Source organism: Simochromis diagramma, unplaced genomic scaffold (genome assembly GCF_900408965.1).
Source record: "Simochromis diagramma unplaced genomic scaffold, fSimDia1.1 OVJJ01000596.1, whole genome shotgun sequence".
Classification (NCBI taxonomy): Eukaryota; Metazoa; Chordata; class Actinopteri; order Cichliformes; family Cichlidae; genus Simochromis; species Simochromis diagramma.
The window spans coordinates 9,233,535-9,253,805 of record NW_024387245.1 but is presented as its reverse complement, the minus strand read 5'-3'; the positions used below and the strand labels follow the sequence as shown (position 1 = coordinate 9,253,805).

General features: G+C 36.9%; 1 protein-coding gene across 1 annotated transcript; it reads right to left on the bottom strand.

Moving 5' to 3' along the window:
- Positions 1-10,657: 10,657 nt before the first annotated feature.
- Positions 10,658-11,532, bottom strand: LOC120714538 (myosin light chain 4-like). The gene has a single exon (XM_040000801.1). The coding sequence runs from the start codon at positions 11,442-11,444 to the stop codon at positions 10,836-10,838; it is 609 nt and encodes a 202-aa protein (XP_039856735.1). The 5' UTR covers positions 11,445-11,532; the 3' UTR covers positions 10,658-10,835.
- Positions 11,533-20,271: the final 8,739 nt, after the last annotated feature.

Genomic DNA, 20,271 nt, shown 5'->3' with positions numbered 1-20,271 from the left:
GTGAACATTATGGATTATGGATTGTTTATGTGTGAATTATGAACTTATCAGTTAAAAAAGGCATTGCTTTAAAATGTCTACATTTTTGTAAATGTAAATTAATAGCATGTTAAATTATTCCTGTTGATTGATATGTAGAAATGGAAAGCTGAACGGGATCAAGAGTTCAGTGGTGTATACATTTATTATGATTTCCTGGGGCCTCATGAAGACAGACAAGACACAGTCCTGATGATTACTCAACCAGTTTCCAGTTTTTCTCAATCACTCTAGTGCAATTCTCGCATGAAAAATGCCATCCTTACTGCTCTTAATAATAACAAATTTATTACTACACACTACTTTTTTATTGCTTTTGTGTGCACTGCTATAGTTTCTATGCATACTTCACTACTAAAGATAGCTGTTTTGTGTTGATGCACTTTGTATCTGAATCTCACAAGTCATCAAAACCTTTTGGCAGTCATTACTATAGATCTCTCATTTTCCCTAATGCTGTTGAACATTGCATTCATTGTTTTCAATCAAATTACTTCAAAGAGCAAGGTCTGTCAGCTGTAGAAGCGAAAAAGCTCTTCAATTGAAAGCAAATATAAACATCTGTTTTCAAAGAGGTTTATTGAAACAAATACTGACACGTGATTGGCTGATTAGATATTTCCATTAAAAAGCAGTTGTGGTAAATGGACTGGTTTTTATATAGTGATTTTCTACTCTACCTGAGCAACCCAACCACTTTATACAATTTGCTTCTTTCACCCTTCTCTATGCTTTTTATACGCATGTGTTTTCAATCTAACATGTACACATATTCAAATTCTGCGAGATGGATTGTTTAGATTATTTAGCATACAGCCACCCCAGTTGAACAGACCAGCTGAAGTGACTAATTTTGCATGCTTTGGCTTATGTGGAAAAAAACTTTTTATTGTTTTAGTGTCTTTTGCACAGGTGACTATGATGACAAATGCCTTAAGAGTGGTGAGAATAACATTCCTAATGTTAGAACTGCACCACAGTGATGGAGATAAACTATAATGTACTATAATATGAAAAAAAGCTCTGAATTTTGTTGAATGTTCTTACTACAGCAGCATTGTGAGTTACTTTTGTATTCAATTCAGTATACTATAGTCACAGCTGAATGCATTTATATAAATAAAATGATTGTTTTTGCTTTGTTAACATCAATAAAGTTGGTTTTCATTTAAAGCAAATTCTTGGATAGCTCGCGTAACTTATCTGAAGGCCAAAAAAAGTGTTGTGGAGAAAAGTGAGATACTGTGTCCTTTATAATTGTATAATGGTGCAGAACTATTGTTGCGTTTGACAGTCAGATGTCCCCAATGCTCACTCAGAACAATACACTGGTTCTCCACTCCACAACCTCCTGTCTATTTTCACTGTTACTAAAACCAGTTTACCCACAACCGGCCTGCCACAATACTGCATACAATATAGTAGTTGTTATTCATAGAACTACTATTTTCTAAACAGTAATGAAAGGCCTTCCTGACCTTTACCGATAGACTGGCACCCGTAGTTATCAGAAAATAACATGCTGTCATGACACTAAACCATTAAAGACAAAGTAATGGCACTATTATGTGGACTGTGCATTAGAACTCTTCACGCTCAGACTGGAAGAATACAATTGTAGGCAGTTTCAAGAGCTCTGTCAGTAGAAGAGATCAACATGGCTGTCAGCTGTACTTAGCTTTAAACTTGGCATGTGAATTAAATGTCAAATGTAAATAAATTGACACCTTGTCTGGTGAATGAAATTTTTTTGACATACATACATACATACATTTCTTATGGAAAACAAAAACCTAGCGAGTACTTTTTCCAGATTTTAATGGTAAATAAAATTTAATATAAAATGTAAAATTCATATTGTTATATTTTAACCATTAAGATAAACCAGTCCAAAACTGTGAAAACGTGTCACTCAGTAACTGTGTAAGGTGACCTTTACAGCGACAGAATAATAAAAAATAAAATAAAAAATAAAAATAATAAATGAATAATAAAAAATAACAGCTGGATGCTCCTTTTCTTTTTGAGATACAACAGAGATAAAAATATTTTTTAAAAAGTCATATTGGCCAGTTATTGGACAGAGCATGTAAAAATGTGAAGTATTCAAATCCACAGAGCCTTTCCATGGACAAAGTAAGGACCCTGTAATAATGACAGAGTAATTATATTAGTATAATGTACAGACTGCTTTTGAATATATCACCAAAAATCCTTAATTTTATATGAGCCTTTCTGAAAACATATTTAACAAAATATTTATGTTTTCCAAATATGTTTCTTGTATGCTTGTTTGCATTGCTTGCATGCCCAGAAGACTGAAGGGGGATAGGAGGGTTATACATAGTTATTTCTTTTTTAGTTTTAAAATGTTCCTTTTCTGAGTCAGACATTTTCTTAAATTGTCTGACACAGGTTCAGTGGGTAATTGTTCAATGTCAGAGGCACAATTTGAGAGTGATAATCTACACCTGTGAGGCAAAGCGAGAGAAAAAAAATGTAAATGGGAATATGCAGTCAGGTTCACCATGGAATTCAAGGCAGACTTGAAGCAAGTACATTTGCAATATTTAATGAGAAATGTAAGAAAGTGTTTCCTGTTAGTGCAACTCAGATGTTTTGGCCAGAGGCTGTGTTTTTAATCCCTACAATGGTTTCTCCATTACAGTAAAAATAAGGAAAACACTGTCTAAAACACTCAATTAGGATTAGTCCTAAGGATATAGATTTACATTAAGTGCTCTCCTGTAGATATGCAAGACATCAATATGACATACAGCCAAATGATACTCAGTGACTGGCATGGATGTTAAGGCTTTAACATGTTGTTGCAGTTTATGCAATGTTTCACTTGTCTTGGCTACATGTTTCTGTGATATTTATGACTATATAGTTGTAATTTAACCAGATCATTGCAATTCTATGCAGACCAGTCCAGCACTCTGTGGTTTTTGTTTGTATTTTTAACATCCTGCTTGAACCTAGTGTGACTCCTGCGTTTTTATTTTTCAAGTGTTTTACCACATATGTGCATTGCTTCCATGTCAAACACTTTCACATACCCACTAATACAGCTGAGCCTACAAGCATATGAGTGTGCATTGGCACAGTACTTGGAAACCAATTGGCCTGCATCATGGCATCTGGGAAGACAATTACTTTTGAAAGGTAATAGGAAAAAATTTAAATCCAATTTGCTCTGTAATGTGATTAGTAACTGAACTGAACTGAACGTATATGTGTGTGTGTATATTATCCTTTTAACTGTATGTGATTATAGTTGCATTTTCAAAATTTGATTGCATAACTCTCTTTGATTCAAATCACTCCACTTTAATTGTGGTAAAACACTGAAAACAACAAGAAATGTATTTTACACCAGCGGTCCCCAACCCCCGGGCCTCGGACCGGTCCGTGAGTCGTTTGGTACCGGGCCGCGAGAGTTGAGGCTCAGGTGTGAAATGTATGGTTTTCAGGGTTTTTATCGGTTTTCAGCGTTTCCTGGGTCTTTTCACGTGTGTTATGAATAAATTTTCTTTTTTTCGGTACCGGTACTAGTTTTATTTTGTTGTATTTATCCGCGACACCTTAAAGGCCGGTCCATGAAAATATTGTCGGGCATAAACCAGTCCGTGGCCAAAAAAGGTTGGGGACCGATGTTTAACACCAATAAACTGAGAAACCAGGCAGTTGATTTTGTGTCATTTCATTTCATTACAAGGCCAAAGGAAAGATAACTTTCCACCCCTATTTCACTGCTTGTATTATGTTATCTTACTACTATTATAGTACAGTAGAGTATATTAATAAAGTTTTCATGAATGTTAACGTTGAAGCTTCCTTGAATGTGTTAGACCAGACAAAAATATTCTCACTGGTATCAATTTACTTGATTTCCACTCTGCTTCCAACCTTTTAGAAGTTTTGTTAAAGAGAATGTAATCAGGCTTTTTAAAGAATGTTTTCTCCCCCTGTCTTTAAGCACACACACACACACACGTACTGCGTGACAGTGATTTTATTTATTGCCAAAGGCCCCTTACACAACTGAATACGGCAAAGGAGACACCTCTACAGGAGACATTGTTACAGGCCTTATGGTCACACATGGCAGCAGAGAGAAAAGAAATCAAAAGAAGAATGAAATTATTTATTATTTTAATTTCTTGGACAGCTAAAGTATTATACAATTGTGGAGTCAAAGAGATTTTAACTATTTGCCTGGTGTGCATAGCCATTTGAACCATTTGAATTTCAGTTTAAGGCAATAGAGATTAAAATAAATGGGAGTGGGCTGCTGCCTACAAGATGGCACGCAGGTTCATTAGGCACACTAATACATTTTCAAGTCATAATGGCTTGAAAGAAACCACACAAACATACATTAGGTTCAGCCTTCTTGCCTGAAATTTAGACAAATAAGGTTAATTATTATGGTCTCTGTTGCCTCTCAGCATTCTAGAAAGCAAATACACACTGTCATTAAGACATATTTTAAAAACATATGGAGTAAATTTTAAAGGTTATTTATTTAGAAAAAAATGTACCGACTGACATCAAACCATTACCTTTTTCCATTCCATTACCATTTTCACAGAAAATATTTGTTATTTGTAATATTTGTATGTTTTTTTGGAGTTTAACTGAAAAATACCAAAATAAACTCTACTGTACTGTTACATGGGGGATAGTTACACTCATTCCCAAAACAGAATCCTAAGGTGTACATCCAATCCTACCCAAATAGCCTCTCTGTGTATGTACACTTCACAAGGGGTGTTTACCCCGCTCTTGATTTCTCTTACTCTGATCAGTTAAAATGTTGAGCTCACATGTTTGTAAGAAGCAAGTTTAGACACTCCTTGTTATTGTCCTTGGCCCTCCATCAAATCTAGCTGCTGTTCCGCACAAGGTGAGGAAGTATTGATTCCTGGACACAGTATGTGTTGAATGAGTGGTAATGAAATGAAGCTTTGAGGATAGAGACTGTTTATAGAGGTTTTGTGTGGAGTATTCTAAAAACAAGACTGTGTTAAAAGGATAATTGAAGGGTCTCACTATATTGATGTTGTGAATAAAAACAGAACATATTCTGTGGTCAGTCAAGTAATATGTTTTCACATATATGAAATAAAAGATAAAAATATCTGTTTGTGTTTATCCTCGTTGATTAAAACAGTGATCCTGACATTTTACCTATCAAATTTGTCATGCTTTTTACAGATTTATGTTTTTCACCCACATCTTTACCTTCCGTCTGCTAATGGGACACATTTATAACTGTCTTGCTGTTTTAATTAAAAAGGAATACTTCACAAATCATTCTAAAGTGTTTAATTGATGTAGTTAATACACCGATTTTGTATGCGCTTGCCCCAGGAGTATAGCATATATTTGATTAATCCTCATGACTGTTTTGTTTTAAGAGCTCAAAAGCTTAAGGAAAAGATAACAATATAATTTATGAACAGAATCAGTCTTAAACCAAGAAGCGGTGCATTACATATCTATGCTGTAATTTCTTTTAAGTGACGCATTGGCATGATTTCCTAATTCTTATCAGTCAACAGGACACATTTATTCTAATGTCATTAGTGCTAAGAAGCTTGGTGGTGCTGTGCATTGCAATATCAATATCAGCAGAGCTGGGGCTGGTGGTTTCTATGGCAACAGTACACAAGGTTTCAGAAATTAGGAACATTACTTGTGGGGATAACACATGTAAGTATAATGTTTTTGAAAGCTATCAAAAGGAAACCCTAAAGAGAATTAGTTGACACTGCAAGATAAGAGATTCACTGCACAGTTTGTTAGGTACACCTGTTCAGCTTTCATCATCCCAGACATCTAATCAGGCAATCACATGACAGCAGTTCAATGCACTATTGCGTGTGTGTCGTGGTTAAGTCAACTTGCTCAAACCAAGCATCATAATGGGGAAGAAAGGTGATTTAAGTGACTTTGAACATGGCATGGCTTTTGGTGCCAGAGGGGTTGGTCTGAGGTTTCATAAACTGCTGATCAACTGGGATTTTCACACACAACCAATCTAGGGTTTACAGAGAATGTGCCAAAAAAGAGAAAAATATCCAGCAAGCAGCAGTTCTCTGGGCGAAAACGCATTGTTGATGCCAGAGGTCAGAGTAGAATGGTCTTATTCAAGCTGATAGGAAGGCAATTAAGGTGTTCATAAGAACAACTCTGGACACACAACACATCAAATCTTGCAGCAGATAAACTACAGCAACAGAGGAACATGCTGGTTGCCACTCCTGTCAGCTAAGAACAGGACACAGACGCTTGACTTTGAATGGGGTCACCAAAATAAAATAACAAAAGATTGGAAGTCTGATCAGTCAGAATTTTTGCTGTGACATTGGAATGGTATGGTCAAAATTTGGTGTAAACCACATGAAAGCATGTATTAATCCTGCCTTCAAGCAACAGCTTAGTATGGTCTTAGTGTGATAGTGTGGGGGATATTTTCTGTGCACATCTTAGGTTAAGACTGACTGAGCATCATTTAAATGCCAGAGGCTACCTGAGTGTTGTTGCTGACCATGTCCTTCTCTTTATGACCACAATATGACCATCTTTTCATGGGTCCTTCTAGCGGACTGATACAGTGATACCTCAATCTCAAATCATATCTAACTTTTTTCTTTAACATGACAATATGTTTCAGTTCACTGTACTCAAATGCCATCCTCAGTCACAAAATCTCAGTCCAGATGTGCAGCCAAGAAATCTGCTGCAACTGTGTGACACTCTTGTGTCAATGTGGAAATGTTTTTGAGGAATGTTTCTAGAGCTGCATTGAAAGCTATAAGGCAGTTCTTAAGGCACCCAGCAAGGTGTAGCTAATGTAATGGCCAGTGAGTGTACTGACTTCCATCTCTAAGTAGAGAGAGAGAGAGAGAGAGAGAGAGAGTGTGTTCAAGTGTTCCAGATGACAAGTTGTCACATGGTAAACTCCAAATAAAGTCTTCAAAAAAAGTATCAAATGGATCTTGAATAAAGAATAAAAACCCTCAATAAAAGGACATGAAAACTTCTTTCTTTCGTTCTTTCTCAGTAAAAATCTCTTTTTATGAGAGTAATTTAAACCAGTCATTACATGTTTTTAACCAAAACTAAATGTAACAATGTAACACTGTACTGCTACAATAAAAAAGAAAAAGAAAGGAAAAACAAAACTGTTTGGCACCAAATACCACATGCCACCCTTGGTATAGTATGAAGATCTCACAAATTACCACTTTAAATGAGACAAAATATTGCTACTTGATATTTCAGTTTGAGTGCTTGTGTGTGTACTTGATGTTTTATGCCGCCACCTGGGCTTCTCAAGCTATGCAGAGAGCAGTTTGTATGTCTGACATTTTAATATTATGCACTCCAAAACTACAGCGGTGGCAAAAATTATGGCTATAAAATTATAACAGCAGCATCACCTTTCTAACACTAATATTTACTATGTTGCTTCCACGTTTTGCACAGGGAATGCCCCCTACAGCAAACCTTAAAGTAAAGCATGAATACACAAGCTGGTGAATCCTTTTAGCCAAGAGCTTCACATATTTGACAAAGGACTTTAAAGCTAACAGCTGCTGATTAATCATGATGGGTCTAAATTACTGGCTGGCTCTCATACAGTTATGGAGCTGGATGCCCAGTGCACTTAGAGCCTCCTTTGCATGCGCTTGACAGCTGCATAGAGTAAGTGCCACTTCTGCCTCTTTAGCTGCATCTTTCTACTTCTTTTACAGTTAAACAAAAATAGCTTCTAAAGTGTATCACACACTGAATATCAAAATTCAATATCGAAATTAATTCAAGGGGAATCCTCTTAAGTATAACCTTACAGGATAGATCTGGGGGGAAATTTCAAGTAATTAAAAGGAAAGACAACTGATTTTCACATTTTAGTATTTCTCATTTCATTATCTGCTACCCATCTTCCTTAAATTGATTTAAATTAAATGAACTTCAAATGGCCAGAACAAACAAAGCCTGCAAGATTACAGGATGTTTATTTTTGTGGTTTCTAAGAAAAGAAAATTGGCTAGTACCACAGGTCAGCGTGGTGTCAGATTCATGTTGCCACTTTTTGCAGATGATTTGATCATTTCAGCTTCATGAGCAACATTCTGCAGCTTTCACCTTGCAGTTGAGGAGGAGATCGGAAATCTCCTTATCAAGGGCCATAGATCTGAGACAGAAAAAGTGTGGATTGCCTACTTCGGAATGGGGATGTGTTACTGCCTCAAGTGGAGAATTTCAAGGCTGTCAATAGTAGTGGAAGAGTAGATTGCAAGATGAACAGACAGACTAGAGTCTGGAGATGTTGTAGTAAAGAAAAAGCTGAGTATGACCACAAAGCTTGACTTTGCATGGTCTAATGGTTGATCTTGATTCTATGGCCACAAACACAGGAATCATGGGCAGAAAAGGAGAAAATGAGCTTCCTCTAAAGATTGTGTAGACTATATCCTTGAGTGTGAGAGACTCTGTAATTTGAGAGGGGCTCAGAGCAGAGCAACAGAAGAGTCAGCATCAAAAGAAGTCAGTTGAGTTACTTTGGGCATGTCACTTCTTATTTGTTTTTTTTTGGATATGTATAATTAGAAGGAGACACTGAGAAAGCTTGACATTAGATTTTGTGTTAATTTTGTGTTATGAAATCTCTTTTGCTCTTTGTAATAGACATAGAAAAATTACACCATCACTGCTGAGATTGTTTGCCTATAAATCTTTCTTTCACTATACTGTACCACCAGCCTGCCACCAAGCTGGATTTGTCCCACGCTAAGTTATTTCTGATTTATGGCAAAGCGGAAATACATACGCAGGTAAGCAAACAAACCCAAAAGCGCTTAGCAGCTAACAATATTGGTCAATATCTGGTAGCTGGTGGATACACAAACACCTCTAGAACCCCCCACCCCAAAGAGCTGCTTTACAACAAGAAGAAACGAAGAAGACAAAAAGGGAGAGCGACAGAAGATGGTACAAACTAGAATGTATCTGGGACACACATGTTGCTTTAAAGCTGTCAGCCAGCTGGCATTTTATTTCTACTCAGTCAGCCAATATCTGCTTGCCTGTTAACCAACTTAGTGCTCCTAGTGGTATAAATGTATAATTGGTGTTCAATAGTGCTTTCTTAAGATTTCGTATTGCTTTGTAAAGTAGCAATGCTTTTAATGATACCCATGTTGCTACCCATGTAACCATTAGCGGCTATCTGTAGCACCTAAAAATTATTTGGGATCCATGAAAAAAAAAAAAGCCACAAACAAATACTCACCAATCAATTCTTTTTTTTTTTCTGAAAAAGCATTTTCCTTTTACCAATAGGCATACCAACTAATACACAAGTAAGACCCATGGAGGGATTGCTAATTTAAACAAAAAACACATTTTCTACCTTCATCTTTGTAAAGTGTCAGAACATAGTATATAAAAAGAGTAGATACAGCAATGGAAAATGGAATTTTTAATAATGCCTCTTGGTAGTGAGCATATCTGTTTCTCTATGTTCATTGGTCTGTGTGCTATGTTGATGGGGGTTCCTAGGTAATGAAGAAAAAAGGAAACAGGAGTGGCCCAACACTTGTGTCTGTTCTGATTTAGAATCATTAGAGAACCAAAAGTTATTTATTATAAGCTTAAAGTGTTTAAGATGCGACGGGTGAGTTCATACTGATAATTATTATTTGTAAATAATTACTTACTATGTCATTATTATTACTGAAAACTTTTTTTTTAATATAACAAATCTAGGACATAACTGCACCAATCTTCCAAAGCAGCTTTTGTATTAAACTAAAGTCAGAAATGGACACCTATTGGTCCCAGTCTTTGTTTGATTTATCTGCTCTTTTTAGGGTCTAGTCTCACTCCTAAAACATAGTGCCACTAGTTTTAATTTAACTTGATAAAACGTGCCCAGAGCTTAAACGCTTTGGTGGATAAACCGCTTGCTCCCGACCAGGCCAGCGCAGGTTCAGTTACACGCTTGGAAGGGGATCGGTAAGGGAGTTGGGTAGAATCTGTAACTCAATGCTAGAGACAACTAAATCCTACAAAGTGTTTTTTTTTAAATAAAAATTTCAAGCTAAACATACTTATATATGATTCACTGAGAAAGGCCATGCAGGTTTAATTCACTGATTTAAATGGAAGATTTATCAGCCACTGCAAAAGTGATGAGGAAGAAAGTTCCTGGTACTTGCAATTTTCAGAGGAAACTGGATTCGTCTCTCTCTCTCTGCGTGTGTGTGTGTGTGTGTGTGTGTGTGTGTGTGCATGTGTGTGTGTGCATGTGTGTGTGCGCGCCTTGGTTCACTGCAACTGAATCTTAACCACAATGACAAGCATACTCATTTTAAAACTTTTTGTCAGTAGAACAAAATATGTTTTATTTTGAGATGTAGATAAATCCTGTATATGTGTGTATGTTCACACAGTACTTTGGACTAATCACATTAACATAGTTGATATGAGAAGTTGAATGCACATTAAATCATCACTTGCATTGGCATTCCCAAGCTCCCATGGTTATCTCATCAAATTTAAAAGGATGGGTGTATTTAAATTACATTCATGAGGCAGATTGTGATCATATTTCCTTTATTCGTTGATTTTTCTTTATGTAAGTCCTCATTCTTTGACTGGGACTTCACTGAATTAACATGCAACATGTCACAGCGTTAATGACAAAATCACCTTTAACTGGTCAAATATAGAAAGAAATTCTGTAAAATTAAGTCTTTTTGATTAAATGTCCATTTTCAGCCAGAGAGAATGTGCTTTACAAAGGAGGCATAATTGATACATCCATTTGCATCCTCCTGTCCAGCCATCAATCTATCCACTTCATCTTCTGTCATCCTCTCTCCTAGTGTTGCCAGCACATGACGCAGCTCTGCTCCCATGATGGTACCATTGCCTTCCTTGTCAAAAACCCTCAGCCCTTCAACAAAATCCTCAAAGTTGCCCTGATCTTTTGCGCGGGAGATATGCTGCAGCATGGGCAAGAAGGTCTCAAAATCCACCATTTTAGTACTCATGTCCTCTGGTCGTGGTTTACCAAGCACTTTCAGCACATCTGCATTAGTTGGGTTCTGGCCCAGAGCTCGCATGACATCCCCACACTGGGCATATGTGATCTTCATTTCTCCAGTTGGTGTGCGGTCGAACAAGGTGAAAGCTTCCTTGAACTCGTCAATCTGGTCAGCAGTGAACTCAACAGTGACGCTTTTGGGGTCAAACTCAGGCTCCTTGGGTGGCTCAGGCCGTGGCTCTGGAGGTGGCGCTGGCTTAGCAGCTGGAGCTGCATCTTTCTTAGGCTCTGGCTTTTTGGGCTCAGGTTTCTTTGGTTCAATCTTCTTTGGTGGCATGTTGCAAGGCAATTCAGTGGCGAGCTGACGCTTGCTGAGAAATGAACAAGAGCCTGAGCAGATAGAAAGTGATCCCGGAACTCCTCTTTCAAGGCTTTTATATGTGCTTTGTCTAGGGGGCTAGACAACAATTTCAGCCACCACACTATAAAAGGAAGAAACCCAAAATAGATCCACATAGCAAGTGATGTCAACATTAAGTATTGTTCTCAGCTGCTGTCATCTAACCAACAGGGCTATTTGCTGTCATTAGTGAGGGTCCAGTTGCATTAGCCCGAAAATGTTCTGTCTCTCTGATGGACAAAGGGATCAGAGCATAGCCAGTGATCAGCCCATGAGGGAGATAGACTAAAATAGCTTGCTATCTAAATGCTGAATGCCTGGGAATCACTTCTTTCTGGGAGGGTGGCTATTCTTTTCACTAGAACAATGGTGCAGCTAAGTCAAAAGTATTAATATTTGTCTCTAGGCTTTGCATGTATTCATTTTATAATAATTCATTCTCAGAATAACAGAAGGATTATCTATCAAACCTTATTTCAATGGCAGGTGTTTGGCAGTTTTTAATTTGACAGACAAGCAATAGCTTGTATTGCATGCTGCCATTTACAAACCTGCCAAGCCCTCATAGATCCTAAGGGAACTCTTAATTAATTTGTCATATACTAGTGATAATGCAAAGATGAGTCATAAGAGTTAAATATATTAAGCAATACTGCTGTAATCATGCTGATGAAAGTGGTTAGTCGTTTAACCAAAGTCGTTTGTTCCCTGCTAATATCAGCTGATTTTTTTTTTAAGTAAAACTAAAGAAAGTTTTCAAAAGGATTTGCCTCATAGGTTCTTATGCATATGGTGGGCATGGGGAAAAGAAAACTGTCTTTGCTTATAAAGGGGAACTGCTGCTACGTATTGCAGTTAAGGTATTTTCTTATTACATTTGGGTCTTTCTCATATAGCAAATAGTCTTTTCTTCCAGTTCGCTGATATGTATATTTTTTTATTAAGTGAGTTTTAAAATAATAGCATATTCACTTCTTTTTATTTAACTGGCATGATCATGTGTGGAATAAATGTTTTCCTTTATATTCCCAATAGTAAACCTTATGAGGTTAAAAGGTGAAAACGGGCAATGCAATTCCATTACAAGTATGGTTTATAAATATGTAATATGTCATTTGGCTTTATGTAGATGACTGCTCCATAATTCTCTTCAGTGAATGATAAATTAACCAACAAAATATCCATTTCATTTATGGAAGAGAGGGTATATAGGATGTGCTGTTCTGTGACACAATTTTAATCATAGCAACTTTAATTTTATGCATGCCTCACAGTTTATCAACTCAGTTAAAGAAAGCTAAAGCCTGTCATGCGATAATCACATTTACCCTTCTTTGTCTCAATGCCAGTTCTCCTTGATCTGTCAATCTAGTGCTTAAAGTCCTTGGACAGTGTAGTTTAAGTGTGCCTGTGTATGTATGTGTATGTGTGTGTATGTGTGCGTGTGTAGTTGTCCTTAGCCTAAGATCATTATCTCTCTTCTCTTTTCATTTTAAGGTCACATAGCTAGTAAAACTGACAGCTAATTTGTCGTCTTTTGGTATGCGTACGTGCATGTGCACATTTGAGCAAGATGGAAACATGAAAAAAGTTGCAAGAGAGCCCAGTTTTGTACTGACACAACATATATGGACAATATATAAAAGGTATATTTATCAAGTATATAAAACAATAATAATAATGCATACACATTCATACCACATTTATGATTTATTTGAGGCGATTACTAATTATTAATGATTGAAGCTTTTGGTGGGAAAAATGATGACAAATTAATCTATATCAATCACACCCGCTTTCACAATTGTACTTGGTCCTTAGAACACTGATCCTTTTTCCTTACCTAAGTGTTACAAGTGCAGATAACTGGAATATGTAAATTTAAGCACAAGTAAACCATTATGTTGGATTGCCTATGCAGAGACCACTACAAAGTTCATTTTTGTGTACAGAAGCTTCGTTAAACTGTCATTTGGGTGTTCACATATGTTAACAAAATAAGAGAAGACATTTCCTTGATGCTTCTACCATCAAAGTTCATTTTCTTGATGCTTTTACCATCAAAGTTCTTTCAAACAAGTCATCAATCAGTAAATCACTGCAACTGCAATGACTGAACCAGTCAGCTTGTCAATCCTTTATAGTGTCTGTCTGCTTATTTGCAACAACTGCTTAATAACTGAGCTATCTAATTTGTGTTAATCAGAATACCCAAATTAACAATACTGATAGATATTAACAGCATAAAGGTGGTAGGAAATGTTAACGAACCTGGTAGTCATCTGTCCTCAAGGGACAGAATCGGGTCAAATACCAAAATATGATGAAAAACCACAAAACTCCAATCGGCATCACATGTCTGACATGTCAGATATGAGCTGATTACTAAAAACAATACCTTTCTTGTCAAAAAGGTAAGAAATTAAACATTATGGGACAGATCTAGAAATCCCTATTAAACTTTGAAGCATTTCCTTTCATATTATAATCAGTAGCATCAATGGAAACATAAAGAATATATAGAGGTATAAACCACAGGGTGATCACAAGCATATTTATAGTGCTCTGTCTCTCTCAGATGAGACCTCCTGAAACATAATATATTTTCTGTCAGAATGTCAAGTTCATGCATTAATGACATTGAATATTGATCATTTGAAGCTACAATAATCTAGTCATGCATTGTGTTCACAAGCCTTAGGGTTCTTCCTAAATGCATGTAAGATATTGAATTGTAAGGTCAACCTCAGTTTAATGCTGCATTGATCAATATGTTTTTTTTTCCATATTTAGTCAAATCATTACGTGTAACAAAAATGGGATGCTAAATGTGATGACCTCAAAGTCCATTAGTTTTAATGGACTTTGAGGTGTGAGCCCTGAAAAGGCTTTTAGCCTCTTTATACTTAATATCAATATTCTTTTATTTATTTATTTTTTATGTATATTTGATTTCAGTCCAGTATTTTTCCATCAAGGCCTCCAAGTAAATACTCATATCTGAAATGTTCTGAAACAACTTATTTTCTGTCAACTTCAAAGCAGAGAAAGAAAAACTTTACACTGAGAGACCAGTATAACAATGGTGCTACAGACACACCCAGCTTTTCTCTGAGAGACAATTTATGATATTTTTTAAGCTATACATTTGGTATACCTCCACTTCTGAACCAAGTTTTCAGTTTTAAGCTGCATGCACACTGAAGGTGATATGTTCATAACCCATTGTATTGAAGCTGACTGCAGTTGCTGGTGGACAGTCCAGGTTCTGTTGTTTATATAACCTTCTAACATATTTACTACCAGGTCATATGTCCCTGAGTATATCCTGCACACAGTTGTGCAACTAGAAGCAGTGATTATTTTTAACATAGTCGCTTGAAGTCAATTTTTATGGTGAATGGACTGGTAGTTTTCAATTCTACCACTTTTCTACATCACTTCCAGTGTGAACAGAACTTTAGCTGACGCTGATTTCTTTTCTTTTTTTCCTTTTTTTTGTAGTTGCGCTCTACATTTCATTCACTGTTTTGTTGTTCAATCACCAAACTGCATTGGGGGGGGGGAATCACAATTTCAGTTACACAAATGTTACTTAAACTTTCCCTTTTAACTCCATGGAGTTATTCCTTGGGGATAGTCCTTGCATGCCTGTGTCTGGTGCAGTGACTGTTTATGTGAACAAAAGATGAGAGGGTGGTCAGCAAGGCAGCAAGTCCTTAATCCATGAGATAATAGTGGGAACTAGGGGAGGCAGACCCCTGGTGTGGTCAGGGCCAATAAAGGAGAGTGACAGAGACAGCAGTTACATTCTTCCTATGGCACTGGCAAAGGGTGACTCAGACTGAAGATCTGTGTTTAGTTAACTGGCTAAAAACAGATGCACCACTGTGTATTATCTCTCCTCTTAATCACCAGTTTCTCTCTTGGACATGTGCATCAGACCTGGGAATGGCCACTGAACTGCCAGCTACTGTACTTCATAATTAAAATTTGTGTGAATGTATTGTGAATTCCTGGAATCAACTTTGACTAAACACACGCGAGACAACCAACAATGTTAGTATTTAATGTCCAAATATTAGTGCTTTCCTCTTTTCACAGAGCTGCCACTCTAAAAAATGGGGCCATAATCAAACCAGCTTCCAAAGTGTGCCTGTTTGATTTCGCTAATATGAAATAAGAATTAATTTCCATTTTATGTTACCCTATGGAGTGTAGTGAACAGCAACACAAAACTTTTCTTATGAGTCGAGTAACAATATTGCGTGGTTATAATGGAATGACTGTTGGAGGAACCAGCTAGCAGACATCTGTGTAAACAGTTTAATTAAGACCATGTTTGATGAATTATAGCTGGTGAAGGCACTGCCTGTTCTAATACTTCAGTGTCTTAATTACACCAGACATCCATGTGTTCATTCTCTCTGCCCACCCCATATTCTCCCCATACTTACAATAATAGAAATTGAAAAAGTACAAAAGGGAAAGTGCATTTCACACTCTACTGAAGCAAAGCAAGCAATTTCAAATTAATCAAAACACAATAAGTTTACAACATGATAAAGAGGTGCTGTATGTGACATGAGGGGAGTTGATTTTTTTTGATGCTTAGACCTCTGTTTTATGTTACAATTGAAATGTTACTGGACAAAAATGCATTAGTTCTAAATTAAATTTCAGTTGAGACATTTAAAAAATCCAAATCTAGTCATAAAGTCTTAGCTATCTATTTCGAGAAAATGGAATTTGCAAATGGTCTTTCTGCACAGAGACGACACCGCTTACATGTGTCTGTGAGGGGAAAAAATCAAGAGATTGCAATTTTGCCTTTTATTCAGACAGACCTTACAAAATCATGAAGCTACACACTGAATGCCAGCACTCCTAATAAAAATGGCACTGACTTGAAAATACAGATACACCATAGTACATGCAACGGGATGACTATCATATGTGATTTAGACAATCAGTGTTTCTTGTGTTCTTTAAGGGGTTCATCAGATACACCAGTCTAGTCCAAAAATCAAAGAGGATTATAATTAGGCACATGCTTCCGATTGAAATGGGCTACAAAATGGCATGATTAGCTGTGAAATATACCTCTTGATAATATAACATAGGTAACCTATAACACAACCTATGATACATCTCCCCATCTATAATAAGTATAAATAGGGAAAAATCAATATGAATTATTGCTTGGCCTATTTTTGTGATATTTATAAGGTTCCCATGTCTGCACCAAACAATAGCTGGGGATCACAATACACGTCCAAACCAGGGATGAGCACTATGCCTTCTTCTCACAAGCTAGGCTTGGAATTCTGACTGGAAGATTAGGGAAGTTTCCAAGCTATTCATAACCCTACCCCCACCCACCTTCCATTCTCCACAGAGCACTTGGCTTGGTGGCAGAATCCTCTCCTGTTCATCTGGACTGGTCTATTTCTGTATTTCTGATGTGCCTCTGATGCCATGTTTAGAGCGTGTCTTTGAATGGTTTGTACCTGTTTATCCCAGCAGCACACAGGCTTATGAGATGTTTGCCTCAAAGCTTACCAGCTGCTTTTCTCAGCTGGAATGCTGGAATGCCTGTATGTTTAATTCAGAGCCTTAATCCTGACAAAAGTGGACCAAACATGTCTTCAGAGTGTTTTCAGTGTCTATCACAGAAATGTGGAATTTATACCTTTTCCCCCTCATACAGTGACCTGTTTTGTCTTGCCATACTGCGCTTTACAAATTTATGAAACCATCAAATGAAAGGTTTATTACACACGCACGCACGCACACACACACACACACACAAACGCACGCACACACACACACACACACACACACACACACACACACACACACACACACACACACAAACGCACGCACACACACACACACACACACACACACAAATGCACACACACACACACATATATATAAGTATAAAGTCATTATTTTATATTCTTATAAAATAATGATTTTAGACCACTCCTTCATAGAGCCATGAGGAAAAAAACATTCCAATGATTGTAAATACTTTCACAACTCATTAAATATTGAAAGAAAAATGCTATGGCTACTGCAGCATAGGCGGCGCCAAAGGTGGTATTATGGGACTTCAGCAAAGCCCTGAATTTCTTGCTGTCCATCATGCCGATTTTTTAATGTTCTCGTTTGGAAACAAAAACAGGATCCTTTCCACTGTATAGTTTTTTTCTCAGATCCTGTCATTGATATTGGATGCAGTGTGTGCATTAGGAGCTAGGAAAACTTTCACTGACCACATTTTGAGCTTTGACAGTGATGCTGTAGTTAGGACATAGTTAATAATGACTTCAATCTCAAAAAACCACAGCAGTAAGAAGAGCCGTATATAAAGTATAAGTAAAAGTAAAATATAATGAATATTGTGATTCATAATCTAATAATGAAACTTTTTCTGTGTTTACATTTAAGACTTTTAAGTTTAATTTACATTTAATTTAAGACATTTAAGACTAATTTTTATTTTTGTTTATAGTTACATTGAATATTAAAGTAGTGGGTTTTTGCTTGATGCCACTGGGACATTATTATCATTGGTGCTTATATAGATGATATGAAAACCACAATTAGTCATTCAGTTTTGACAGTCATTGTTCATTGTCAGAGAGGTATTAAAGGCCTGGCTCTCCAGTGACGCAGCACTACTGTGTTCCAATTATAACATAATTTGCTCCTATTTCAACCCACAGTTGTGCTTCAGCTGTTTTACTACAATAGGGGGCATACTGGTCAGTGGTGACATAACTTGGACCTTGCAGATCAATTTGTCACTAGTTTGACATATTTGTTGTAACAGATGTAGCTTTATGCAAATGCATTTTTTACAGATTGCTAACAAAATGTATTTTCCATTGGTCAGTGTGTAGAATTGTGGTAGGCAACAAGAATGGCTGATCTCTCAATATCATTTCAGTAAATGTAAGTGGATAGGCAGTTCCTCATATATCTCATTCTGCATAACAATGTGAAAATATGATCAAAAAATTGGGAGAAAGTATTCAGATATAACTTTGTAATGTTAAATTTAATCTGATTCAGGGCACTACCACTCCTCATACAAAAAGAATATAGACTGAATGATACAATATAATGACTGTGTGAGAAAAGACATGGAGAGTCTTTATATAATAGTACAATGATGTCTACTTAAATACTCTATGATATTACAGCAAGAGATTTGGGAATATAGCAGGATTTCAGTTCAGTGAAACAACAGCAATCCCATTCATTTGCACAGTCACAAAACATGGAAACTTAAACTCTGCTATCTCCACTGTTAATCTCTGTCGGAGATACTGAAGCCTCTCAAACAGCCATATCCACAAGAGCAGTTGCTGGGCAACAGATGAAGCAACTGTATACACAAGCTGCTCTTTTAAATATCTGCTGGCTTCATCCAACAAGGCCACCAACTCGTTTCAGCTTTAGATCTGACCAAAGAGCAGGGCTGACAATATTCATACTCTCATGGCACCAAAAATATTTACTGGACTGTGACTGATTTCATTATTTTCAATCAAATAAGGAAATCCTCTGTAATAAATGAAGCCATTATTCCAAGACTGTCTTTTTATGAAACAGATCTTGAAATGCTGAATATCTGGTTCTCAAATAAATGTCCACATTTTTATAATATCCAACAAACTTTCTTATTTTTGTGGAAAAAACATTAAAGCGAAGAAATATTTATAATAATAGAAAGTTCAGTGTTCAGTGTATCAGTTTCCCAGGTTCAATGGGAAGGACTCAGGCTGAATGATACTAAGTGTTGTTTCCAAATGTGAGACATAAAACACAGCAGTGTAGCTTTATACATTGTAAGTAATAGATTTGCTACCATGTGATTTAAAGCAACAGACACGGAAGGACTGATAATACACATTTGTCAAACAACACTTGTTTTCTGGTTACTACATTAACTAAATATTATAACATTTAACATTCATCTGTACAGTAAACTGCTCAAACACATTTTAAACTGAGAGGATTTCTTAATCAGTTTCATCTCCTTTGTTGTTAATAACATCATAAACAGGTGCACTAGAGGGGTAACAACAAGACAATCCCCACAACAGCAATGGTTTTACAGGTGGAAGCCACTGATATCTTTTTCCTCCTCATCTTTTCTGACTGATAGCATGAGGCAAACCTACAAGTACTCCAGCTATTCCAAAACGACACATCAATATGCACCATTGCCAGAAGGTCTCAAGAGTAAGGAGGATATTCTAGGAGACAGCTAATTACTCTAGGAGAGCTAGACAGGGCCGTAGAAGGTCTTTAACTTTAATCAGTAGGACCGGTATCTCCTTTGTGAAAATAGGAACAGGATTAGCACTGCTAGAATTACAAAATGAAGTCCAGAAGGCCACTGGTGTGAATGTCTTTGAGAATCAGAAACTGAATTCATAAGGGTGGCCCGAGGCCCTCTAGTGGGCCCTGCGCTCATCGCTTGGCAATTGCACATGTGACTGATGTGAAAAGGTCAGGAGAAACTGTGGCAAATGTTATGGTGCCTGTAAAATTGTTAAGGTATGTCACGGACTGGAGGTTCAGCTGGTCGCTGATCAGCTGTTTCTCTCTATCTCTCTAGTTCGCTCTCTCTCTCTCTCGCCAGGGCGGAACTCATTATGGGTTCACGCCCTTGGCCCACGCCCTCGGAGGAGGAAACACCTGTGCCTCATCAGTGTGGATGGCATTTAAGCCAGGAAGCATCGGC